Below are 26,648 nucleotides of genomic sequence, written 5' to 3'. Positions count from 1 at the left end.
GCTTCGAGCTCTGTCCTGACAGCTCAAAGCCTGGAGCCTGCTTCAAATTCTGTGTCTCCTTCTCTCTCTGCCCCTCCCCTGCTTGCTCTCTCGCTCTCTCTCTCTCCCTCTCAAAATAAACATTAAAAAAATTCTAATAAAATAAAGTAATATTCAAAGCCATGAGCCTAAATGAGCTCAACTAAGGAGTGAGTGAGGAGAGAAGTCCAGGAACTAAGCCCTGGAAAAATCCAGTGTTCAGATCCTGGAGAGTTGGAGAGGCACTGGTAGCAAGCCCAAGCGTAAGCAGCCAGAGGGAGGATCTAGGAGAACCTAAAAGGTAGGGTGTCCTCAAAGCCACAACTGACAGGGGTTTCAGGAAGGAGAGAGTCCTCGTCTGTTTTAGATGTTGCTGATGGGTCAAGTAAAATGACTGAGCATTGAACTGGTGAGTTTAGCAACATAAACTAGTCTGATGGGAAATGCCAGCTGTGCCAATCAGATTCCCTGATTCAGGAAATGTAATAAAGACCACAGCGGCAAACAATAGGAGCCAATGGGGACATTCTTCTGCATTGCTTTTTTGCATTGCTCTTTTTTCCCCGGCAAACAGTAAAAATAGCTAACCTTTACTGAGTGCTGGCTATGTGCCAGGAACACTATTATGATGCCTATTTTTAAATAGAGAAAGTGGGGCTCAAAAAAGTCAAGTAACTTGCCCCAGGTCACTCGGCTGGTAAGTAGCTGAGCTGGAATTCCAACCCATGCCATGCATGTAATTACTAAACTGCACCGCCTCTGCTTAGCTAAGGGAAAAGTCCACACTTAGGAATGGAACTCACATTTATAAAGTACCACTCTGGGGCCAGGTACCCTGTGTGTGCATACATTTTTCTCACTGAACTCTCACAAAGCCCCAGAGATAAATGTCACTGCTACTGTCGTTTTAAAGGTGAGAAAGCAGAGGGGCTGCCGTGTCTTCTAATGGTTGGAGTGGTAGGGAGAGAACTCAAGTGCAGGCCATCTTTCCAACTGCAGCTCTGCCTATCCCCTGCATGTACAACCAAGCCTGCCTTTTGCATGGGGTGGACTGGGAGTAATCAGGCCAGCCCAGGACTGGAAAACCTTAGAAAACTGACATTGCCCCTACAAACCCATCACTTTGAGGCCCCTCAGTGGTTTTGAAGGATGTGACTGAGACCCCCAGACTGAGTCAGCTCCAGGAGTCCGAAGGCAGGTCTCCCAGCTCCCTCCAGAACCAGACCTGGGCTCTCTCCATGGGCAGACCTCTGATTTTAAGGCCTAGGCTGAGTATGGGACTGACGCTCCCCACCCTCCCTTTCCTTCAGGCATGCTGGACCATCCCTACCTGTCCGGTGGTGAGGGAACGGCTGTAGCCAGGGATGGAGCTCCGGGGATGGATCCGGGGTGGGACACAGCAGCTGGGAAAGGTCAAAATTCCAGATTCAGAATGGGGGTCTGTGAGAAGGGGGAATAACAGCACTGGGGCCTCTGAGCAGGTTCTATCCCTCAGAAACCCCCAGACAGGGATCCTCCCAGGAGACTCCTAGGTAAAGGGACTCTCCTAAAGAGGCGCTCAGAGAGATGCTATCTCACCAGGGACGCCCTCTTTATGTGGGGCAGAACGAAGCTCCCTCAGTTGAATCCTAAGCAGAGAACACCCCCCCCCACTCCTGCCGTGGAACACACATCTCCTGCAGAGACCCAGCACCAGCTTCCCACTCTCCGCCCCCGGCCCTCCCTGTCCTTACTTGATCCGGGCCTGGTCCACGCTGGAGGAGCGGCGGGAGGTGAAGCGCCGGGCGACTGCTTTGGGGGACGTCTTGGGGCTGCCTTCTGAGTCTCCGCTCTCCTCATCCCCCATGGCTTTGATGTAGCTGCCGCTCCGCATCCTCCGGCAGGGGATCTCCCCATCCTTGCCCCCAGTGGGGTAACCTCCCCAGTCATCTTGCGGCACCTGCAGGGACAGGGGCTTCTGTCTCTCAAACACATCCCTAAGAAATCCAGAAGCCAGAACCCTCTGTCCCCACTGTCAGTGGGGGGCGCTCTGCTCACTGGAGCAGGCCATGCTCAGGAGCATGCAGAAGCGGAGCCGGACTTACAGGAGATGCCTCATCATCCTCCAAGGACCTTTTACTACTTAACTGAGGGCCACCTATGGAGTCTTGGAGGTAATATGCCAGGTGCCAAGAGGTTGCAGATCAGAGGTCAGAGTGACCTCCCCCTGCAGTGAGGTATCACCTGGCCCCTCTTTTCATCCTTCCTTCTCCTTCCTCCTCTTAACCTGCTGACATCCCAGATCCTCCAACTCTCCTCCCTTCTCTGAGAAGTCACAGAGGGCTCTAAGCAGGGAAGTGCCATCAGACTTGTTTCAGAAAAAGCACTCTGACAGTCCAAAGGGGGATGCACTGTGTAGGGCTGGGAGCAGGGCAGAGGATCGAGTGGCAGGAGGGAGACCAATTAAAAGGCTGATGCTGTTAGCCAGGCAAGAGATGATGAGCCTAAATTAAGACCATGACAATGAGGGGGATGAGGAGATGGAAATGAGGTGTTAAGGAGCATCAGTGAGCCTGATTAGATGTAGGGGGTGAGGGGGCGATGGGGGGTACACAGGGAGGAGTCACAGATGACTGGGAGGCTGCTGGCTGAGGACCTGGGGGATGGTGCTGTTGCTCACTGAGCCACAGAATCCCAGAGAAGCAGGTTTGGGGAAGAGGTGATAGGTCAGGGTTGAGCATCTCAATAAGTCTGGCAGAGAACTGCTGAGCAGGTGGTTGGATGTTTGGTTCTGGAGTTCACTGGCGAAATCTGGGCTGGAGGCAGACACGTGGGAGTCATGGGCGGCAGCTGAATCCATGGGGTGAATGAAACAGCCCAGGGGAAAGAAGAAAGAGAGCTGGGGAGGGATCCACTGACATTTAAAAAGGGGACTGCAAAGAAAGGAAGAAAAGCCTATGAAGTCACCTGAGAAGGAGTGGGCAGAGGGGTAGGAGGGGAGTCAGGAGAATGCCATGTCATGGAAACAGGAGACATTCCCAGAATAACAGGAGTTGATAATGTCAAATGCCACAGTGCATTCAGAGGTTAGTAATTCAGGCTCAGGAGTTAAAATCCATCTTCAAAATCTCGTCCCATCACTTGCTAGGCAAACTTGGGCAAAACTGATTATTCTCTCAGTTTCCTCATCTATAAACCGGTAATGACAACTATGCCTACATCCCAGGGTTGGTGGGAAGGATAAAGAAGTCAATATCCCATGCCCAGAACATAGTAAACCTCAGTAAATGTTAGCTATTATTATTATAAGCCTTGAAAAGTGCCTTTCAAGGAGAGCTCTCAAGAGACCATTGGGGACCAATGCCAGAACATTTTAGAAGACAGGGATGTGGATGTCAGACTGTAGTAAAGGGAGAATGAAAGGAAGTGAAGGTGTAGAACCTATGCTTGGGTATGAAGAGAACACAGTAGATGGAAGGGGGTATGGAGTTAAGGAAAGATTTTGTAGGATGAGAGACTTAGGCATGTTTTCAGAATAAGAGAAAGAACCAGTAAAGATAAAGATAGGCTTTAAATGTGGAGATGGAGAGGGGGCAGTCAATTCAGAGACAGAGGGGATTCTGGGGAGATGGACTCAAGCTCCGCTGGAGGGATCAGTCTGGGATTAGTGGTCCTGGCTTTCTCTCTGAGCAAAGAAGGAAGGTGATGGGGGTGGCTGGGGATAGAGACATATCTGTAGGTGGGCTGACAGGAAGGTGAGGGAGCCCGTGACGGCTGGCCTACGCTAGGAAGAATGAGGTATAAATGGAGGCATGAAGAGGGCTGGGGCAGGCAAGGAAGATTTCAAGCACCTGTCGTAAGGAACAGGTTGAATGGGGTGAGGATGCAGACTGAGGGGGTCAAGATTCAGGGAAAGCATAGGGCTCAGGGGAGAGACAGAGACTCTGAGAGTGAGGTTAGGTGAAGGGACAGAGGTAAGTATGGGAACGGAGACCCAGGGATGGATTGGGGTCCCAGGATGGAAGGAGCCCACAGGGAGGGGCAGGGCTCAGTGAGGGGGCTGGAGCTGATTCAGAAGATGGTAATGCAGGAAGGAACATAAAGGAATAAGGGCTCTGAGTACAAAGAGGGGTTCAGAAGAGGGTTGAGGGAGAGCTGGGATCCAGTGGGACAAATAGGGTCTCAACAAAGAGGTTAAGGATCCAACAAAGACACCTAGTCTGACGGAGCCAGCTTCCCTTGCTTTTGTGCAAGGTCCCTGCAATCTGTTAGTTCTCCCCCAAACAGGCTCTGACTTTGTAATCCTAAGATGTCTTGGAACCCCAGCCCCTGAGGGATCATTCCTGTCCCTGTACTCCACAGAGAGGAGCTGCAAGCAAGCAGAGAGAGACAGGCCAGCAGATGGGACAGCCAGGGCACTCTCTGCCATGCTGCAGGGCTCCCACTCCACAGCCACTGCAGCTCCTCACTGCTCTGCAGGACACTGTGAGGTGCATGTTAAAAAGGAAGCCCCCAGAGAGGTCAGGGCAGCCCTGGAGAAGCAGCAGGAAGCAGCGGAGTGGCAGTGAAAGCTCCAGGGACAGGCAGGGCTCAGTTATAGGGGAAGGGTTGGTGTTCCCTCCTTGGCCCTTTCTGTTGGACCCTTCAATTCCCAGCTTAGAGGACCTCTCTACACAGGGAAGGGGCAATCCAAGGACAACCCAGGAGTCCTGAATTCTAAAAGTTTCCGACCTTCCCTACTGTCTGCCTGCTCCCTTCTTGCTCTCCCTTGGAGTAAGTTCTCCACCCAGGAGAGCCCTAACGTGTGAAGAACTTACCAGCAAGGCCAGGGACACCCAAAAGATACATGCAAGGTCAATTCTCTGTACCTTTGAACAAGCTGCAGCCTCTTCCTGGAAGACCCTTAATCCTCTTCTGCAACTCCAGCTCCACCAGGATTCAGCTCAGAGGTCCTCCTCCCCCAAAGCTGCTTCGAGCAGCCCCCACCCCAGCCACCACCACCCCAGGTGGGTGAGGTGCCCCCTCTGTGCCTCCACAGTGCCTGGGGCTCTGTGCTATCACAGCCTCATCGCTCTATTCTACCTGCTTCCTTGTCAATCCCACCCCGACCCTGTGAGTTCCTCACAAGCAGCGTCTGTGTCTTCATCTTTATATCCCCAGCACCCAGGAAATGCTCACTGAATGAATGAATGTGGATTAAACACGTGGAATGTGGGTTTGGGGGATAACTCTAAGTCTGCTGGACTTCCAGACCTTGTATTGACTTTTCCTCCTAAGCCCATGGAAGGCCTCAAAAAAGTAAGCTGGGGGTGAGAGGGTTGCCTGGGTGGCTCAGTAGGAAGAATGTGTGACTCTTGATCTGGGGGTCATGAATTCAAGCCCCATGTTGGGCATAGAGATTACTAAAATAAATGAAATTAAAAAAAAAAAAAGCAAGCCAGGGGTATGAGGGGTATGGGAGAGGGCCCTGAGGGAGAGAAAAGGAAGGTTGAGACAGAAGATGGTGAGAAGAACCCTGACCCCACCGCAGTGAGAAGATGGAGAGGGGACAGTGTGGGGTGGATAAGAACTCCGTAAGGAGAAGGAGTCAGAACTCCTTGCCTCACTGCAGAGACCACACAAGTGGTGAGACAGGTTGGAAACAGCAAACTAGCTATCACGGGCACCATCCACTCCCTGGAAGCCCTGCCCTGGTGTTGTACCTGGGCCTCAGACCTCAGTGCGTCCCCAGCCTAGGAAAAGCCACAGGACAGGCTCCCAAGGCTTTTCCACAGCCTCGAGGTGTCCTACAGCAGGCACCCCAGACTGACAAACCCCAGCACAGGCACAATCTGGAAATAACTGACCTTCATATTCAAACAGTATCTGGACCACCCAGATCTGAGCAGAAAAGAGGTCTGGAGAAGGCCTGGGGGCAGGACAACTGCTTTCCAACTGCTGACCTCCAATCTCAAGGGAAGCGACAGCCAAGGAGTGCCACACTGTCCTGTCCACTGCCTACCCTCAACCTCATTCTGCCTCCTAGCTCATGAGATAGAGGCCAGCACAGCTTGTCCAGCAGGTCAAAGGGAAGTCTTCCTGGCACTGACATATAATGTCAGAATAGAAGGGCCTCTTCATTGTACAAATGGGGAAACTGAGATCCCAAAAGGGGGTTCGAGGTGACATGTTGAGGCTGGGCAGAAACTCCCAGCCTCCAGGTCTCCATCCATCATGGAGACAATTGACTCCCATCCAACCCTTTTGATAGCTCCCTGGGTGACAATACCGATGAGGATTCAGGACCCTGTTCCCCACCCCCACAAAGCCTCACCTGCAGATAGTGATAAGTCCTGGCTTTGGCCTTGGCCTCCGGACCCAGGAGCCCCTTGCCTGGCCCAGCCCCTGGGTATCCATCCCGGCCCTGGCTGACCATCATCGTGTGCCAGGCACTTCGCTTGACCGATTGTCCATCCAGTGACATGGACATGCCAGTGCAGGCGAGACAGCGGCCTTCTGACCCACCCGAGCGCCCCTTGAAGCTCAAGTCCCGGTAGGACCCATCTGGAGCCTCCAGGCAGAAGGGACCACCAGGCTCCCCAGGAGGCCGCCCACCCGCCAGGAAGCCGCTATCGCTGTCCAAGTTGTCATCGGAGCTCCACCAGCCAGCGGCCTTGGACTGGTGCCGCCCGTCCCCCTTGCGGTCCTTGCTCTTGCTCCTCTTGCCGTGCCGGGACTGGTGGTGGTGGTGGTGGTGGTGGTGATGGTGGTGGTGGGAGGTGTGGGGGCCTCCAGGGCCCGGGCCAGGGTAGCTGTCTCCTCCGGAGCCACCTCTTCCTTCAGCCTTGGGCCCATTATAGTCCCGCTTCCCTGGGGCCTCCAAAGAGTGGGACTTGGCGAAGAGCTTCTGCACAGAGTGAACCAGGTGCCGGATGCGGCTGGGGCTCTCACTGCGGGCCTCTGGGGCAGTGCCAGACGCTGGCCCTGGCCCGGGCCCGGCCCCTGCTGGACCTCGCTGGTATGGGAGTGTGTGGAAGCCATCTTGTTGAACTGGCAACTGCTTTTCAAACTGGTCCAGGAGTGTAGAAGGCAGGCGGGGGGCACCCTTGCCCTGAGGGTGGCCCACACAGTCTTCACAAGTGTCGAAGGGGCCCTGGCCAGGGTACATCCTGGGGAAGGTGCTGCTTCCCCCCCCAACCCCGGCCCCCCCTGGCCCTCCCTCAGGGCCTACTGATGGCCCCTCACTCAGGCTCAGGGGCCCTTCAGGAGAAAGGTGTCCCAGGCCAGCTCTCGGGGCACAGAAGCGGGGCTCGGTGGAGAAGGCCTCCCCGGAGCCCAGCAGGTACGGGGCCCTGGCAGCTGGGCCCACGTCCATATGCTGCTGGTCGGCAAAGCGGGCTGGGCGGGGATGGCTACTGCGGTCGCCATGGTAACCCCTCATGGCCTCAGCAAGGGTTCTTCATAGTGTTGGGGGCCAGGCCCCAGGAACCTCCTGGGAAAATAAGGAGAAAAAGGATTTGGATTGAAAAACAGGCCACCTCTCTAAAACTATCTATTATTAGGTATTCCTATGTCCCTTTAGGTAATGCATATCAATTTATTGTGATTAATTGTATTATCTTTCCACAAATGAGCTTCAAATTCCTTAAAACAGTCATACTAGACAAAGACACTCACCAGGACACAACATAATGCCATCATTCGTCAAATGATGCAAATTTGATAAATACTTACTCACAAGATAAAATACCCTCAGCCAAATGGGTTTCTAAAAATCCTTAGGTTACCAAAAATAAAAGGACACCCAAACAGACCTATATATATACAAAGAAACCAGTCATTAGGTGAACTAGCTTTTAACAAACTGACTTGAGGCAAATTGATCCAGAGCCACACGTCTGCCCCAACCCTATCTACATTCACTGCTGTGAGGAGCCAGGCCTCAGGGTCATGGCCTCCAGCAGCAGGAACCAAAGAGAACAGTGGACCCACATCTACATACCCACCCCTTCCCTTCCTTCCACACCCTGTTCCTTCCATCTGGCTGCAGGCTCATTCTCTTCCCTCCCACAACCCCCCACCCACCCACTCCAGGGCTGAGACAGGAAGGAATAACCTAAGATGACTGCCTCTTCTTCTTCTGGGTTCCAAGTGTTCCCCAGTGAAATTTCCCCTTTTGCCTTTCACCCCCATCGGCCACCCCCATTTCACTGTAGGGGAGTCACAAAAAGAGGAGAAAAAATAAAGAGAAGGAATGCTGGCAGCATCTAAATCCTGAACTGGGATTGGAACTCAGGAGTTCGTCCTCCCAAGAACAGTAGGCTGGAAGAGCAGGGAGGTGATGGAGAGAAAGTGTTGAAACCAGTGCCCCTGGTCCCCATCCCAGGCTTGCCAAGACTACAGGACAGAGAGGTCAGCTCTCAGTAAGAACTGCCTCCAATCAGGGCTCCAGAGCTGCCAGGACAGGAGCTATAGCAGGAGAGGGTGTCAGCAGGAGGGACAGAGACCGAGGAGCTGGCAGACGGGCGCCCTCCCTCATCCTAGACCAGGCTCCTGGGCCATCTGCTGACTAGGAAGGGATGACAGCCTCAAAGACTCCAGACAGCAGCACCTCCAAGACCTATCCTCCCTTTCTCCCCACCACTGTCTCTCCATACCCACTGTTTCAGGTTGCTTCCAAGTTATTCTGATTTCAGAACCTCAATCTACTCCCCATCTCCCAGACTCCTACAACTCACCATCCGGGGCTTCCCATCCTTGGTATCAGGATCCCCACCAGCAGACAGAATTCTAACTTCAGAAGGCTCAGGATCACTGGCTCCTGATGAAAAAGAAGAGTGGTGAGCAAAGGAAGAAAGAGATTCTCCCAGAGTCCTCGGAGGACCAGTTTATGGCCTTGACAGTTTCCCTTCCCAACCCCCCAAACCAAGACTGATTGGATCCCCCATGATGCAGAGCTTTTGGACCCCCGGGAAATGAAGTTGGCTTCATTATGCAAAAACATGCAAATGAGCTTACAGGTTGGACTACCTCCAACTGCAGGTGGCTGTGTGATCTGTCCATGGTGCTGATCCACTGCTTCCCCCTCCATTACCCTCAAATATGACTCCATTTCACAAATATTTATTTGTTGAGCAGCTACCATAAGCAAGACTCTAAGAAGTGTACAGAGGTGATTTAAGTGTGGTCTCTGTCATTGAGAGGCTTATAGTCTAATAAGGGAGCAATCCCACATGACAGGGTTATTTTAGGTCCTTGTATTTTTGCACGAGCTGTACCCTCCTCCTAGACTCTCCTTCCATCTACTCCCTTCAACACTTTCTCTTGGCTAACACTTACTCAGAGGAAGCTGAACCTTCCCTTAAAGGCTTTCTGTACTCTAATTCTGGGTTATGTCTCTCTATTGGGCTTTCATAACACCCTGGGCTCCCCCCATGAAAGAAACCATAATACTGCATTGCAATTGTCTATTTCAGTTTTTGTCCTCCTGGTCAGAAAGTGATCTTTTGCAGAGTGGGAACCATATCCTATTTATCTCTGAATCTCCAACACCTCACTCAGGGCTTTGTCCAGAGCAGGTGCTTAATAAATGTTCACCAAGTAGATGGATAAATGACTAGACTAGAAAGGGACAGCAAAACATTACACTAGTTCAGATGAAGACAAGACCAGATCTAATAGAGAGAGTGTGAGAACTTCCCAGAGAAGGATGTGCTTAGGATGGAAAACAAGATAAGATGGCTGTGTGTTCAGAAGACAAAGTGGTGGGGGGGGAGAGAATTCCCAGATGAGGAAACAGGAGGCACAAAGGCAGAAGAGGTGGGCAAATAAGGAATCTTAGGGGTGGGCTGTGGGAGTTCTAGCAAACATTTAGGGTTTGGCAAATACTGGGATGAGGTGGGAGAGAGGGAGAGAGAGAGAGTCAGGAAGGAAGATGACTCTGAAGTTTGCAGCAGCCGTGACTGGAAGACTAATGATGCCATTATTAGACACAGGGATGTTAGGAAGAAGAGCTAGCTTTGCGAGCATGATTAATAGTAGTGGAAGAGACACAGTCAGACATCAAGAAGAACTTCCTGACCCTGAGGGATGTGAGACAATGGAGAGAATTGTGGAGTCTCCTGGAAATCTTCCACAGAGGAAAGGGTGAGAGATGCCCAGCCCCTGGACCACCCTGTGGCCTGGACTGGAGAAGCTGTTGGTTATTTTTCGTGGAGGGAACTTGGGGTGACCTCACAGACATCAACTGCTTGGTTCTAGATAACAATTCTTCTCTACCGCACTTCTCTGTGGAAGCAGATGTGACTTCAGACCAAAAGGCCTCACAAACAGTTGTTGGAAAAGCTCTTGGAAGCATCTCCCTGCTTTGAGAACGAATTTTGATAACCTATCCTTCATCCACATTATGGTCCTCCTCTTCTTGCTGAGGCAGGACCCATGTTTGAGACTCGCAGTACAAAAGTCCACTTTGGCAGAAGCTCAGACCATCTCATTTGCTTTATTTGTGATCACATCAACCTGGAGTCTCATGCTGAGCTTCCCAAGGGTGGACATTCCCAGGCTCCCCCTACTCCTTGGCCCTGTCTTACACAGCTGCTGCTGCGAAGCCTCTGAACCTTCATCAAGATCTTATCAAACTTCAGTCCCTTTAGCATCAGCCCATGTTCTCCCAGCTCTAAGTCTCAGGGGAGTCAGGCTCCTCTTCAGACACACTACCCATGTCCTATAGGGTAGGACTGGTGCAGTGGAAAACACACAAGCTGTGAGACCATTCTTCATCCAGAAGGTGTGTGACACTAGACAAGTGACCTGATAATGCCTGCTCTTCTATCTCCCTTTCTTCTAAGCTTGAATACAACCATGATCCCTGGAGCTGAGGCAGCCATCTTGCCACCATGAGAGAAAGGCCTAGAGAATCCCAGAAATGCTAGTCCTGGAGTCCTTGAGCCATGGAACCAACATAAGCCATTCTGCTTTCCTCCAAACCTAAATGTGATAAAAATAAACTCCTCTTTATTTAAACCATTGTTGGCCAGGTTTTCTGTATTTGTAAGTAGAAAGCACCACTCACCAATCCACCTAACTTAGAACACCGTCTCCTGCCTGCGCATTCGCAAAAGCTCCTAACTGGTCTCCCTGATTCCTTTCCTACCCTGCTTCTAATCCAAATGGTCACTTGGAAACAGAAATCTGATGTTGTCACTTCTCTGCTTAAAACTCTTCATTGGCTTATTGATGTTCTTAAGATAAAACGCCATAACCTGTCCAACAAGGCCTGCAGGGTCCGGCCCTTCCTACGTTCCCAACACCCTCTCACAACATGCTCCCCCTTGCTTCCTCTGCTCCAACCAGGCCAGTCTTTTTGCAATCCCATGATCCCATCAGGGACCTGTTCCCCCTGTCCAGAAAGCTCTTCCCACCCACCTCTGCCTTGTTAACTCCTACACACCCTTCAGATCTCAGCCCTGTTGTTGCTTCCTCGGGGCAGCTTTCTCTGGCCTCCCCGACTAGGTCAGATCTCCCTGCTGTTTGCTCTCAAGGCACTAGGTACCTGTATAGCTCTTATATCATTACCATTTTCAATGTGTGTGATTTGGAGACTGTCTGTCTCTCCCACTAGAATGTAAGCTCCGTGTGAGGGCAGGAATTTCATCCATCTTCTTCACTGCTTTACCCCACCCCTAGAACGATGCTTGGCATATGGCAGGCATTTGCTGAGTGAACGGGAGCCTTTCAACTTATGACATCTTATTTAATTCCCACAATTATTCCAAGGGATCGACACTATCCCCCACTTCCATTTCACAGAGAAAGAAACTGAGGCTGGAAGAGGCTACGTGATCTGTCCTGGGTCACAGAGTTGGTGGTAAAGCGCAAAGTCAAACTCAGTGTTGCCTCACACCAACATCTTAGCTTTCCTCCCCACCCCCATGCTGTCAGCCCAGAGAAGCCACCCTTATTAAACACCATTCTGAAATAAACACAGTAATGAAAGTGCATTTGTTAAAAGAAGAAAACAAACAACAACCTCACACATACCCACTCCAGAGCAAACCAGATTATGGTTTACAGTTTAGACTTTTCCCCTAAAGGTGAGTACTGAGTTTGTTCCAAGTCCAAGGTCAGATACATACAGAGTAAAGGAAGCTTCCTGAAGCCCTATGACAATTCTGGGTGCTGGTGCTATGTTCTCCCATTTTACTGCACGAAGTCATCTCTCTACTATCCCAGGATGCAAAGAGCTGCCCAGGGGGTGAACCTCTGGGCCCAGGGGAACAGCCACCTTTACAGTCGCCTGTGCTAGCTCGGGAAATGGAGAGTGGAGGAGTCTGGGAGTGTGCCGTGTATGACAAATTCTGATGCAGCTCGAATCTATCTGGGAATGGAAGAACTGGCACACATGCCGTCACCAAGAAATTACCCAATTTAGCACCAACTACACAATCCAGCAATTAGTTTCTTAAACCGGAACTTGCTGCGGGCCGCCAGGCTGGCGGGGTTGTTGTTACAAATCTCACTGGGAAACCAGCTGTGTAATTCGCCAGGAGGTTGTCACTGCCCCAAGCAATTACCTTCCAGAAAAAGAATGGAAAATGGAGGAAGGAAAAGGGCTGCAGAGGAAAGAGAGTGTTTTCTTTTTCTCTCCCCCAGGGCCCTGCCCAGCCAAATCAGTTGCTTTTCGTTTTCTGAGACCCAGGCAACTCATAAACTCCCTGGATCAAAGCAGTTATGGGTGCAGACTCTGTTAGACTCTCTGGGTTCAGGTCGCTTTCCACTCATTCGCTTTCTGTGTGTCCTTGGGCAGCTCTTAGCCTGTTCTCCCATCTGTAAAATGGAGATAATATTAGAGCCATCAGGAAGGTCTTGATGATGTGATGGTTAACAAGGTAAAGGCTTTAGGTGCATCTGGGTGGCTCAGTCGGGTTAAGCGTCCAGCTTCGGCTCAGGTCATGATCTCATGGTTCGTGGGGTTCGTGGGTTCAAGCCCCGCGTCGGGCTCTGTGCTGATAGCTAGCTCAGAGCCTGAAGCCTGCATCTGCATCTGTATCTCCCTCTCTCTCTGACCCTCCCCTGCTCACGCTGTCTCTCAAAAATAAATAAAAAACATTTTTAAAAATTAAAAAAAACAACAACAATGTAAAGGCTTTAAAGCCCTTCCTTCGTACTGTACTTGGCACAGGGTAAATACTTAATAAAAGTAACTCTCATTATTTGTCCTTTCTTTTTTTTCCTTTACTACCTCTGTTGGTTTACAGTATGACCTTGGATGGGTCACTTAATCTCTCCAGGACAACCATATAAGACCAAAGGTATTCTGCTGGGAAAAAGGCAGTTCTTAGTCAAGGCTGTCCACACCTGGGCACCAGGCAGCCAAATGTTTGGCAAAAGGCAGTGTCTCAGAGGTAGACACAAAGCGATGCCTTGGGCAAAGCAAAGATAAAGATTTCAAAAATCCAATGTTAACCGATTCATGCCTTCCCCCACAAAGCTGTCTGGGAGAGCAATACGCTGGACACAATGGTCCAGATGGCAGCTGAGGGGTACAGTTGCTCTCTTGCCGGGGATCAGCCCTATCTAGTCCCCTCACACTGGAACCTATGAGGTCATCCCCATACCAGTTCCAACACAGCAGAGCTTGCCACAAGCGAGGCCTGGAACTCATTTTGTTGCTGTAGGCCTGGACTTCTGCAAGTTTCAGGCTTTGCCTACCCATCCCCTTTCCCTGTGTGAACTTAACCAGAATGGCCAGGATTCTGCCTCCATATCCCTGTCCAGTCCTCCACCACTTCCTGTACTAACAGCACAAGTGGGAGCTAACTACCAGGGAGTCTTAACACACATCCGATGACTGTCGCCCATACTCTCGTGTACATCGGTAGGCATTCCGACCCCAGCTGTCTGCCTCCTCCTGTAGCCAGTTCTGCCTGAACTCCCTTGACCACTTCAACACTTGGCTTTGCCCAGCTGCCTTTTTTTTTTTAATTTTTTTTTAAAGTTTATTTTTGAGAGACAGAGAGAGACAGCATGAGCAGAGGAGGGTCAGAGAGAGAGGGAGATACAGAATCTGAAGGAGCTCCAGGCTCTGAGCTACCTGTCAGCACAGAGTCCAATGTGGGGCTCAAACCCATGAACCGTGAGATCATGACCTAAGCCGAAGCCAGACGCTTAACCGACTGAGCCACCGAGGCGCCCCTGCCCAGCTGCCTTTGGCAGGATCTCTTGTAGCTGGGCTGGTGCCCTTGCCCCTGACCTCTCTCAATCCCACCATCAGCCCTTAGGACCCCAGGGAAAAACCTCATCCTACCCTTACTGTCTCCAGAAAATGGAGAAAAAGAAAGGAGGAACAGAATATCAGGAGGGAGGCTTGTGGTCTTTTTCATTCCCCTTTATTACTTTATTTAATCAAGTCTTCCTGGGGGGTTAGGGTAGGAATTTTACAGAAAACAGGCTTACTGCCCCCAAAACACTCGAGACATTTAGGTAGAGGCAAGTCTAAATCCATCTCCTGACCCATTGGACAGTGCTCAGTCTGTGAATAACCCACACTACCTATAATCTCTTTGAAAATCCCACCTCAGGGGGCTTTGCACTTGATGTTCTCTCTGCTGGAACGCTCTGCCCCAGATATTCCCATGGCTTTCTTTGCCTCATCTTTCAGGTCTCAGCTCAGAGAGGCCTTCCCTGACCACTCACTAACTAAAGTTGAGCCCATCCCCCAAGTACATTCTACATCACTCTGCTTCATTGCCTTCATAACACTTAGTGCTCTTTGAGATTATTTTCTTTATCTATTACATGTTTATAGAATGCCTCTTGATAGTAGAACAGGAAGGCATGGACTATGTCTATTTCATATGCTGCAGTATTCTGAGTGTCTCAAACAATGCCTAAAATTAACAGGTGCTCAAAAACATATCTATCTTCATGGAGGCACCTGGGTGGCTCAGTTGGTTAAGTGTCCAGCTCTTGATTTTGACTCAGGTTATGATCTCACGGTCCATTGAGTCTGAGCCCCCAATCAGGCTCTGCGATGACAGTGCGCAGAGCCTGCTTGGGATTCTCTCTCCCCCCTGCCCCTCCCCTGCTCATTCTCTCTTTCTTCTCTCTCCCAAAATAATAAACTAAATATATTTATCTGCATGAATAAAACTCTTCACTTACCACCGTCATCCACTCTACTACTGCGCCCAACAGCCCAGAGAAAGGATCTCCACTCCTTTCCATCTAAAAGCTTTATTGAGCCCCTGAAGGATTTGGTATTAGAAATCCAGCCACAAGGGGCGTCTGGGTGGCTCTTGCTGGTTAAGCAATGGACTTGAGCTCAGGTCATGATCTCAGGGTTCGTGAGTCTGAGCCCCGCATCAGGCTCTGTGCTGACAGCTCGGAGCCTGGAACCTGCTTCGGATTCTGTGTCTCCCTCTCTCTCTGTCCCTCCCCCACTCACACTCTGCCTCTGTCTCTCTCTCAAAAACAAACATTAAAAAAAATTTTTTTTTTAAAGAAAGAAATCCAGCCTCCAAACCCAGCTCTGTTCATCATACCTATCTAGCCCTTCTCCCCTCTCAACTGGGCAGATACAGATAGATTTTTTTCTAGCTGCATCTGGGTCTCTCCAGATGTTCCACTTTGCACAGTTCAAGGAAAGCATTTTGGAGAAAGAGGAAGAAAGAGTGGAGAAAATGACTCTCCCCACACTGCAGAGAAGATGAGACTGAGGAGGGAAGCTCAGGGCTCAGGGTCTACCACCCATGCTGAGTAGGTCTCTTCATTCAGACTTCCTGGGCCCCAGCTCCGCTCCCAGCTGGGGCCATATAGCCCTGAGGCACCAGAGCAAAGCTCAGGCTTCCTCTTCCTCCAAAGCTGCCAAAGGCCCTGTGAGACACAATCTAGCCTCATCCCCACCACTCGCTCCTGCTCCCTAATTGCAGCTTTGACCAACTGCTTTGGGCCTGCTCTTCCCTTCCTGCCAAGTGAACCAATTCTCAGGCTCTTCTGCCTTGTCATGTCCATGTTCCCCCCTCCTAAATGTCTCCAGAAGCCTTCTTTGGGGGAAGTCACACCTGCCACTGCTGCAAAGGAGGACTCCCAGAACCAGACTCCTGGAGGACTATGGTCAGAGGCAGCTACTCAGAGAGACTGTGGGTCTTGAGTTAAACTATTTAGGTTCATGTCCCGGGTCCACAACTGACTAGACATGTGGGCTTAAGGAAGGCCTTTCATCTCTCTTGAGCTCAGTTTCCTCAACTTCCAAATGGGGGGGTAAGAATAGTTCCTTTCTCATCACACTGTCCCAAGGATTAAGATAATACAGGTAAAAGGTCCATCAATGCTATTGATAAGGAGGGAGAAACCACTAAAGAGTGTGAGGTCTGGAAGCAGGGTCTCTAAGAAGGTTTCTCAAATGGCCTTGGGCAGAGGCTGTAGCCATACCTGGCTCAGGTTTGGATCAGAAATGGGTGCTCTGGAAACATTTGTTTCATGTTTCCTCCAGGACTTTCTGTTTGCCTTAGCTCCTTTGGAAGATGTCCCACACCTTGAGCATGCTAAAGATAGCAGAGCGGTCCTGGTGGCCAAAGATAGTGGCATATGAGACCACTGGAGGCCCTTGATTTGCAGACCCACCAATCCCTAGAGACAGGGCTGGTGGTCTCTCTTCTAACACCAGGGATCTAGAAGGGAAAGCCCAGTGACCTTGTTGCTGGGTATTGGAAAGACAGTCTCTGCCTCAAACTATTATATAGCAGCCTACCTGCATGATGCCAAAGAACTTGTTTATCTGTCTGAGTCCCAATTTGCTCATCTGTAAAATAGGGATAATGCCTACCTCCTAAGTTGTGGCAATGAGTAAATAAGCTGATCTAGCCAAGGCAGCTGACACTTATGTCTCCATATGATAAGTTCTTTTGACTTTAGCACCCTAGCACCTTCTTCCATTTGTATGTGTTTGATAAAATTTGGGTTGCTGCTGCTCTGGCCTCCAGGATGCTGCCAGACTTCAGTCTGCCAGAGCCCATTAGAGAACAACAGGTAGGATCCCAAGCCCATGGCAAGGGTCCACTGGGCAGCAGCTTCTCAGGCAGGCCAGGCCCAGCAGCTTCTCAGGCAGGCCAGGCCCATGGCCTTTCCTACCTTCTGGTCCAGATGTCTGGTCTTCCCATGGAGTCCAGAATTTAGGTCTGCCTCCAAGGTTAGCACACTGTCCTGTGAGGTCTCTGTGTGAGCCTGGACAGGGGCTACCTGCATTAGGGCCTGTCTCTTCCTCTGAGGAGTCACACACGGGGCTGGCCCCCACAGGGCCCACATAAAGGCTGGTCGGATGGCTGAGTGCCAGGGTTCACGTGGTAACACCTCCCACCCCCCAGCTCTGCCTGATCCTGTCCCAGCCTCCAGGTACTAGCCTCTGCTCTCCTCTCTGGATTTCTGGACTTAGCAGGAGCCACGACCACAGTGAGAGACAGCATGGGGAGAGAAGACTGTACAGACTGTGAGATCCTTCCACATGGATTCCACATCCTTCCACCTCCCAGCTCTGCCCTGATGCAGTTCACCTATCCATTCTTCCAAGAAACCTTACCACAAGTGTCCTTCCCATCAATCCCAGGACACGGCAGTTGCTACCTCCTCTTAGGCCCCATACTTCAACAGGGTAGGGTAAATATTTGTTGGCAGCCTGTGAGCTCCTTATAAACCAGGATTCATCCAATCTGTCTCTGTATGGACAAGATCTGGCATATAATAGGTGCTCGATAATTTCATGATCAGTGATTAAGCCATCAAGAAGTAGTGCCCCTCAGCCGGGGCACAGGGAGTAGAGGAGAAACAGAAGAAGGAGGGGGAGGGGAGATGACTGCCTGCAGCTGTACCAGAACTCCCCAGCAGACAGAGCTGGACCAGGGTAATGTGGGTTTCCTGAAGAAAGGGGTGTGTTCTGTCTAGCAAGGCATGTAAGGAGAGGGTGGAGGGACGCTTTGGAGGATGGTATAGAATGGATTCAAGCACTGAACACATTTTAGACAGACAACCTCTGCTGTCTTTCAACTCTGAAGTCCAAGGTACAGCTCTCTGAATGCCTACAACAGACAAGGCATTGTGTTGAGTGCTTTTGAAGCACTTCTTCATGCAATCCTCACAAACTCTCCACTGCAGTGCCTACCATTTCTACTCCCATTTTACAGATGAAGGACTGAGGCTCATCATTGAGAAATATAAATAAAATTGCCCAACATCACAGGGGTGGTGGAAGTGGGACTGAAATCTGGTCTGAGTCCAGGCCCAACATTCTCAACCACTGGGAGATCAGGCCCAAGCAGGTCAAAAGTAGCACGTCTCTCTGACCAAACGGGTTTGATGAGGCCACCAAGTGGACCCCCAGTGTGCCCTGACTCATCACTCAGCCTCAGAAAACCTCCATCCCTGCTATCCCTCCCTCGCACATGGGCACATGGTGCCAAGGCTGCTTATTCACAGTTTTAACATATGTGCTCATCCAGAGTCAGATTACACAGCCATGCAGATCATCCAACACAATTCACGTGGCATGTGTCATATATATAGTCATCATCTACATAATGTGCACAGATACACACACGGGTTCACACACATCTGCCTTTTTATCCAATGGACATTGGTGCTTCTACCCAGAGAAGCTGCACAAATACAAACCTCACATACATGTTCATTCACATGTTTATCCCCAAACAACAAATACACATGTTCCTTTCACATCACCAGGCGCCCACATCTGCTCAGTGTCATACACCAAATCCTCCCCCAACAAGAACTTTATCCATTGTTCCCAGATCCAGTACTAGGCCCAGGTGAGCAATGATGCTCCCTCCCTCTGGGGTTGGCCAGGCAGCCCTGAAACGAGGAGAAGGCTCAGCCTGCCTGTGATGGATGGAATTAATCTATCGAGCTGGAGAAACTAAATAATTAAATCCCTAATCACCCCCCCAAGCCAGCCCAGGCCAATATAACTGAGGGAGGGAGGGGGCTCTGAGGCCCAGACCAATAACCTAGAGAGGGGGAAGGGTTTGGGAAGAAAGACCTAGACAGAACCCTCCAAGGGTGCTCTCCGGGAGGAGCGCTAGCAGGCCAGCAGACAGACAGACACAGTCCTCAAGGGCCACAGGCTCTCCCTTTCCATGCTTAAGAAGAGAGCCTACATCCGTCCATTAATATAGAGAGGATTGCCCCCCCTCCCTGCCCCTCCAGATGCATCCTGGGAGTGCATGGGGAAGGCAGACAGACACTCAAACTGCCCAGGACTGTCGCTGCCAATGGGGTCCGCCCAAAGTGGAGCTGACCCTACCATCGGTAGGGCCCTGGGACACCCCTGCCTCCCTCAGAGCAGGCCCCTCCCCAGCCTAGTACAGAAGGCAGGGAAGGACCCCTCCACACAGGTGCACCTGATTCCCTCAGGAAGTGGGTCCAGCACGTGGCTAAGAGGCTGCGGATGGGGCAGAGGCCTGGGCAGGGGGGCTCAAGGAATCAGCCTGGGAGCAGGCCCCAGTCCCATTGGCTGAAAAGTGGGTCATTTTCCTTTTGAAAAATAGTGAGAAAATGGAGAAGTAGGTCGGGCTCTCATCCCCTCAGCCCCAGGCACCATCCCCGACTTGCCGGATGGGGAGAGGAGAGATCTGCACATGCCACGGCCCTGTCTCCCCAGGACGCTGCCTGCCCGGGAGACCCCCAGCACAGGAGGCCAAGGTCAACAGCATTACTCAGGACACCCAAGGACACCGGCACTGGGACGCCAGAACTGGACCTCAAGCCCCACCCTGCCCTGGGATCCTGGGGTGAGCGCAGCTAGGGCCAAACCACGGACAGGGTGGGGGCTCCAGCACGCAGGACCCTGAGGAGCCTCCTCCCATCCTCACGTCTGTCGTGATACCTCCTCTCTTCTCCCTTTCCTCTTCGTCCACGTGGGCAGAGTCGTTGCCATGACACCGCGGGCAGGTGGGCGGCTCTGGCGGCAGCTTCGGCCCAACCCCCAAGCTCCGAACCCAGGTGGGAGGGGAGCGGCGGCAGCGCCCCCGCCCCTAGTCCAGATGGAAAGGAGATGGGCAGAAGGCCCCCAGACACCTAGAGCCCTCACGGGGCTCTGGCACTGGCCTCTAGGGCCTGAGGCAATTCGGACGCGAGCCTGGAGGTCTGGGGGAACAACTCAAAGAGGGTTGTAGGCCTTAACCGCCCCTACCCCGGGTCGGGGAGCGGCACGGGGCGGGGCTGGCCCACCACTCCCACTTCTCCCCTTTCTCGCCTGCCCTCCTCCCGGCTTGACCGGCACCTCGAGTCTCAGTCCCTTCCCGCCGGCAGCCGACTGGCCCCGCCTGAGGTCTAACCTCAGTCCCGCACTCTGCTACACCGGCGCGATTCCCCGTGTCTCTTGGGAGGGAGAAAAACAGCCAAAGTTGAGACTCTGAGAGATTCCTCCCCTATCCCCCACCCGCAAAGCCCTAGCCTGTCCTCTGGAAAACTGCTCCCTTTTCCCTGGGTATCCCCACATACCTGAATTCACATCACAGCCTGGAGGAACCACTCACTACTGAGCCCATACTCGGCCAAGGCACCCACCCCACCAAGAAAGAGGACCCAGAATGGAGCAGGGAGAGGAAGAGGGGAGGGGAAATGCTGAGGAGGCTGCCCTGCCTCCCACCAAATCGGGATTCAGGAAGGCTGGCCCAGAGCCCTGTGTCCTCTCCGGGTCTGGGTCTGCAGGCCTCTGTCCTAAGTCTCTGTGGCTCTGACCTCCCCCTGTCCAGGATGTTGCTCCCTACTCCTGTTTCCTAAAGCAGGAGCCCTGTATCACTGACCAAATGGAACCATTGGGATCCCTACACAGCAGCCCTCTGCAACCTGGCTGGCAGGGATGGGCTTAGGTGGGGTGGCGGCGACAAGACCCCAAAGGAAGAGAGAATGTCAGCTAGGGTTAGCTGGAGGGTGTCCAGCTTGCTGCAGGATGTTCACAACATGCACACAGCATACACACATGAAGACATTTTTACTTTCTTCCTTAGCCGTCTCCAGCTGAGACAATGGATCTGACTCACCAAAATACATATGTACCCATGTGTGTGCATGAGACTGCATGCATGCATGGGTTTGCACATTGCATCTCCTTTTCTCCACCTCCACTGTTCTACATCAAAGTGGCCCTCATCTTATGTTCTCACCAAAGGTACTTCATCAGGCTCCTAACTTGTCTCCCTGCCTCGCATCTTGGCACTACCGCCATCTATTCTCCTCACTGGCTGCCAGTGTGATCTGTCTAAAATGTGTTTATTCAACAAATATGTATTGAGTACCTACTCTGAGCCAGGCACTCCTCTGGACATAGTAAACACAGCAGTGAACAAAACGGACGAAACTCCCATTCTGAAGAAGTTTAGGTTCTAGTATAGCATGTATTACAGCATGTATATTAGGATGTATAGGGTATATATCCCCTACATACAATCCTGAGCACCACAGCATTTGATCAGCCTTGGGCTCGGCTCCCTGACTCTGAAAAAGAGAGATGATAAAGAGTGGGGTGAGGAGACAGAAAGACAAGGGAATATTCAAGATAGACTGAGGGAGGCCTCTCCAATAAAGTGACTTTTGAGCAAAGACTTGAATAAAGTGAGAGAGCAAATCCCATGGATATCTGGGGGAAGAACATTTCAAGCTGAAGGAAACGTTAGTACAATGGCCTTCAGGTGGGACTGTGCTCACTATCTTTGTGGAACCAAAAGGCAGCCCTTGTAGGGATGGCACTTGAGATCAGGGAAGCCACTGGAGGTTACTTTACCCACAACATTTATGTCACTCAGGCCCCACTAAGCATTCTGGATTCCTTTCTGAGATGGAGAGACATTGGAAAGGCAGGACCTCATCTATTCAGACTGCTTTTGCAGGGAAGAATCTATGGGGGAGGGGACTGCCAGGGTGGAAATAGGGAGACCAGCTGGAACATTTCCTGTCACTGAAACACCTTTTCCTACAGTTGTCCACTTGGAGAATTCCTGTTCGAACTTCAGGCTGTAGCTCAGAGGCTTCCCCTCCTATGGATCCTTTGTCAAACCCTTCTCCTCCCCACCCCAGGACTGACCAACCTCTCTATAGGTCTCCACCACCTCTACAGGTACTACCTTCCTTAACACTCTCCTTATTTGGCTCCAGGCTTTTACCTTCCCTAGATTGTAAGTTACCTGAGGTCAAGGACCATCCCCAGTGTCCCGCACAGACTGTAGCAGATCGTAGGCATAAAAAAAACATTGGTTGAATGAGTGAATGCATTGGATGAGACACGTGTAGTGGAAAAGGGACTATCTGCAGGCTGTTGACACGTGAGTGGGTGAGTGAGGTGCACATGTATGCACTCACCAGTTGCAATCAGGCCAGTGTTAGCATATGTCCACATATTTCTGCATACTCTGCATATATGTATATGTTTGTTAGCATGTATGAACATGGTGACAAATACATTTCTGTAGATTTATTCATGTGTGTACATGTTAGAATGTGCCTTTATGTCAAGAGAGGCATATTAAAGCAGAGGTAAGTAATATACACAGATACACATACACACATATTGCAACACCCTGCATCTGTGAGACTCATACACATACTTGGGCCTCTCTAATATCCCTGCCCCCTTCACCCACTAAGCCTATCTTGTTCTGCTTAATTCTTGAAATATCTGTGATCATGTTAATGTTTAAGCTCCACATACACTCCTGAGCACCACAGCATCTGATCAGCCTTGGATTTGACTCCCTCACTCAGCTGTCCCCAAGGCCTGTATAGGATTCTCCTCTGCAAACCCCCATCCTATGGATGGTAGTGAAGAACATGAAAATTTGAGACACCTCAAAGAGATTGCTTTCTGGAGAAGAGCCACAGGCATCAGGGTGGATCAAATTCAAGCCTGTGGGAAAACAACTTTTGGAGAGCCCCAGTGTTCAGCCAGAATCTATCTCTCTCTCTTTCTCTCTCTCATTCTTTCTGTCACATTTATTCACATGACCCAACTTAAGTGCATATCTTCATATGCTATTAATTCATGTGTGCACATATCTGTCCCCACATCTATGTTCACATGCAAACTTAAATACATATATGCATCGTTGAGGAGCACCCTAATACACACACACACACACACACACACACACACACACACACAGGTTTAATTAAGTAATTGTCCTCAAATTTATATATATATGTGGATGCACACATTAAGGCATACATACATATACCTATGTATACATGTGTCCACACATACACAAATCCATTAATGTGTCTGTACACATTCATACACCATACTCATGCATATATATGTACATATCCACAGTCACATACCCACTCAAAGGCAGAAATACACATGCATGTGCACGGGAAGAGCAAAGATATCCAGTCCATCCCCTGACTTCTATCTTGTGCAGAAAACCAGGAGTCCATATTCTCTCCAAAGGACATCACAGGTTTGCACTTGCTCTCTTTCTTGCCAGTCTCCCACGTCTCCATTTGGAAAGTTGTTCTTACTATCAATAGGATATATCCCACTCCTGGACACACCCCATTCCCACCCACTCTCAGAAAAAAAGTCATTCTAAAAATGGGCTCTGTTATCCCCTTGTCCGATGCTTGTAGTAACCAATATTTCCTCAGACAACCTGGAGGATCAGTAACAATAAAGCAGGTGCACCCTGGAGTAGGTGCACCTTTTCCCACTGAAGAGTCAGCTCCCACCCCCACCCTCATATACATATGCAACTCTTTAATTCAAAAAGAGGAAATAAAGAGAAAATATCAAGGCCAGATTTTTTCCTCCCAGTACCTCTGGATATGGTCCACTGCTTGCAGACTCCAAAACAGTTACTGGAGCAGAAGAAGGAACAGTCAGAAGATTATCTCTGGGCCCTAAAACCTCCTGAGATGCCTCTCCTTTCCTAGAGGGCAACTTCATGATGTGCAGTTAACCTCTTCCACCCCAGCCCAAGGATCCTGCCAAAGAGAGGATCTCAAGGCTCGAAATGTAAAGGTGGTGATCTTGGCTCAAGATAACAACAACAAAAAAAGGCAAGTATTTAAATAACAGGAGTTGGGTAGGAAGCAGGGAGGGGAGCTGAAGACACTTCCCAGCAGGAAAGTGGCTGCTGGAACATTGGATCATGAATAGCAGGACTCTCCAAGGGGCCAGGGAGAGGGGGGTGGACATCCAGTATTCTGTGTGGGGGTGGAGGGGTGACTGCTTTAGGCAGTAGCAGCAGTTCCAAAGTAAAGTCTTATCAAAGCTGTTATGTAACCAAGGGAGCTGAGTGGAGCACAAACACCTCCCCTCCCCAAACAGGCACCCACACCCACACCCACCACCTCCCAGCACCCACAGCATAGGAATACTCAGCTCCTCCCAAGCAGCTAAAGAAGAGCAGAATCATCTTGATGAGTTACATCAAAACCATGATGGGTGATGGGCTCCTTCTTAACTAGAAGTCACATCTGGGAAAGAATGAACTGGCTCAGCTTGGGGTCCCTAGGCACTTCCTCCTTTTCTTGAACTCTCTGCCACACCCAGTTTTGGCCCAGCATCATCTGGAGCCCTCTCTTCTCTCCCCTCAAGAAGGATCCCATTTGAATATTTGATTGTGCTCTTGGGGATGGGAAGTGAAGCTGCCATCAACTCCTCCTGCCTGTTGTTCCCTCACAGTCTCATCTGCATGTCCTGACATTTTGGCTCTCATCTCCCTGGAATGACAAGGGAAAGGACCTGGAGAAATAAGGCCTTGCTCTATTCCCTTCTGAGTTACAAAGATGAAACACAAGAACCCAGAAAATTGAGATAACTAGTTAGTGGGGAAAAGATTACCAAGGAAGCCAAGGATTGAAACCCAGACCCTCTCCCCTAATTTCAGGGGTTTTTGTCTCTCCCAGATCTTCCTCTTTTCTCACTGCCCTGTCTCCAGTAGCTTCCTCCTTCTCTGCTCTGTGGCATTGAACAACCCCACCCCCTCTTGAATCCTTTCCTTGGAAATTTTTCTCCCCAACAAAAGTCTCTCTCAAATGCTGCTCTGAGCTGTGTTTGAGGTAGGCAGAGCATGAGACAGGTTTGCAGAATATTTCACTATCCCCTGTCCTCAATTCCAAAGTATGCTGGGCAGAGGAGTGCCACATAGTCAATGAAATTGTCCTGAACTCCTAAGCTCTATCTACCCTAGGCCTAACTAATAAAACCTAAGCTCTCCTAATCCAGGACTGCCTTGAGTCTGAACTTCGGGACCCAGTAGGAAAAAAACTGGTGCCATACCCCTAAGCTTGTTGCACTAAAATCTACCCAGGAGAAAAGAGCTCACAGCCACAATATCATCTTCCATTCCTACCTCCACTCTAACAGAAAGGTGGTTTTGGGAAGGGGAGGGGGAACTGAAACAGGAAAAGAGGAGTCCTTTTCTCAAATGCCACTAATAATTGTGAGGCCAAAGCCAGAGGAAGAAAGGACCACAAAATCTATCTTTCCATCCAGGGACTCCTTCCTTGGAAAGTGGGTCATCTTGGAGAATTTTTTAGTGAGCCCTCAGCATTGCCTAGTCCCTTTCCATCATCGAGTCCCAACGCAACCCCATTCAAGACCCAACGCAGTCCCAAAGAAGCAGATCCCCGTCGATTCCCGTTCAGCACTACGGACAGCTCCCAGCGACTCCCAGGGGCCGGTCGCCAGAAACCCAGGACGCTTCACCCCACCACACACCGGTTTTCCGGTGCTCTTTAGAACAGAAGCCCCTCTCCCCTGCCCATCCCACACTCGTTCCCATCCACCGGGAGCACCTAGTATTGCTTCCTACCCTCTATGTCCAAAGAGAGAAAAGAAACCCAGACACGAGGCTTCTCTGAGGGAGCCTAGAGAGAGGACCCCACCCACCTCCTTTCAGCCCTAAGCCTCTCAACGCCACTCACAGCTGGTTCTAAAAACCACTTTTCTTTCTTAACCACTACCCCAAAATAAGAGAAATACTCACGTGGGGGCTCCCAGCCCTGTAGGCAGATGAGTGGGGGGAGGCAGAGAGAGGTAGCTTCCCACACCCTAATCTGAGCCCCCTTTCAGGAGCCAGCTCCCATCTGGACTGGGGGGGAGGAGAGACATGTGGAAGCACTGATTGAGGGGAGGGGAGAAGAGAAAGGGGAGGAGGCAAGAGCGGGGGACTGCAGGGTGGGGGTGTTGGGATGGGGGCAAGGGAATCCTTTTTAATTTCATTCTCTCCCCATGTCTACATCAGCCCTGCAGGCTCAGCTCTTTAATATTTACACATAGGAAGAGGAGAGGATGAGAAAGAACAGAGAGTGAGGGGGGCAGGGGATACCTGAGCTCAAAGGACACAGAGGCAGGGGCCTTCAGGAGCTAGGAGTTTGAGCCCCCACATCATTCCCAGTCCACTCCCATTCTGAGCCCTTGACTGGAAGGAAGAAGGAAACCTGGTACCATTCTGTCCCTTTGTTAACAAGACACTTTGAAGCTGCATCAGAAAAAGATCAGATCCCCACCCACATACCTGGACACCCCCACAAACCCAGATTTCTTGGGTGCCTTATGTGCAGATGGTAGAGACAGAATTCATGTGCAAGAATGTTCTGATATTTGGAAGCATGTTTACATGTGGGTTGCTCTGTAAAAGCACATGAACATGTCAGCTAGC

The 26,648-nt window shown here is 50.7% G+C and overlaps 1 protein-coding gene across 1 annotated transcript in view; it reads right to left on the bottom strand.

The window, feature by feature from the left end:
- The window catches only part of DLGAP3 (DLG associated protein 3), a 56,260-nt gene extending 30,182 nt beyond the window's left edge, over positions 1-26,078 (bottom strand). The window contains exons 1-5 of the mRNA XM_029948974.1: positions 25,974-26,078; positions 8,715-8,797; positions 6,311-7,468; positions 1,752-1,957; positions 1,349-1,421 (exon numbers count right to left, since the gene is read on the bottom strand). Coding sequence (XP_029804834.1) covers positions 1,349-1,421; positions 1,752-1,957; positions 6,311-7,417 — 1,386 coding nt within the window. The 5' untranslated portion in view covers positions 7,418-7,468; positions 8,715-8,797; positions 25,974-26,078. The remainder of the gene's footprint in view (positions 1-1,348; positions 1,422-1,751; positions 1,958-6,310; positions 7,469-8,714; positions 8,798-25,973) is intronic.
- Positions 26,079-26,648: the final 570 nt, after the last annotated feature.

This window comes from Suricata suricatta, chromosome 8, assembly GCF_006229205.1.
Source record: "Suricata suricatta isolate VVHF042 chromosome 8, meerkat_22Aug2017_6uvM2_HiC, whole genome shotgun sequence".
NCBI lineage: Eukaryota > Metazoa > Chordata > Mammalia > Carnivora > Herpestidae > Suricata > Suricata suricatta.
The sequence above is the reverse complement of the archived record's forward strand: the minus strand, read 5'-3'. Positions and strand labels throughout refer to the sequence as shown.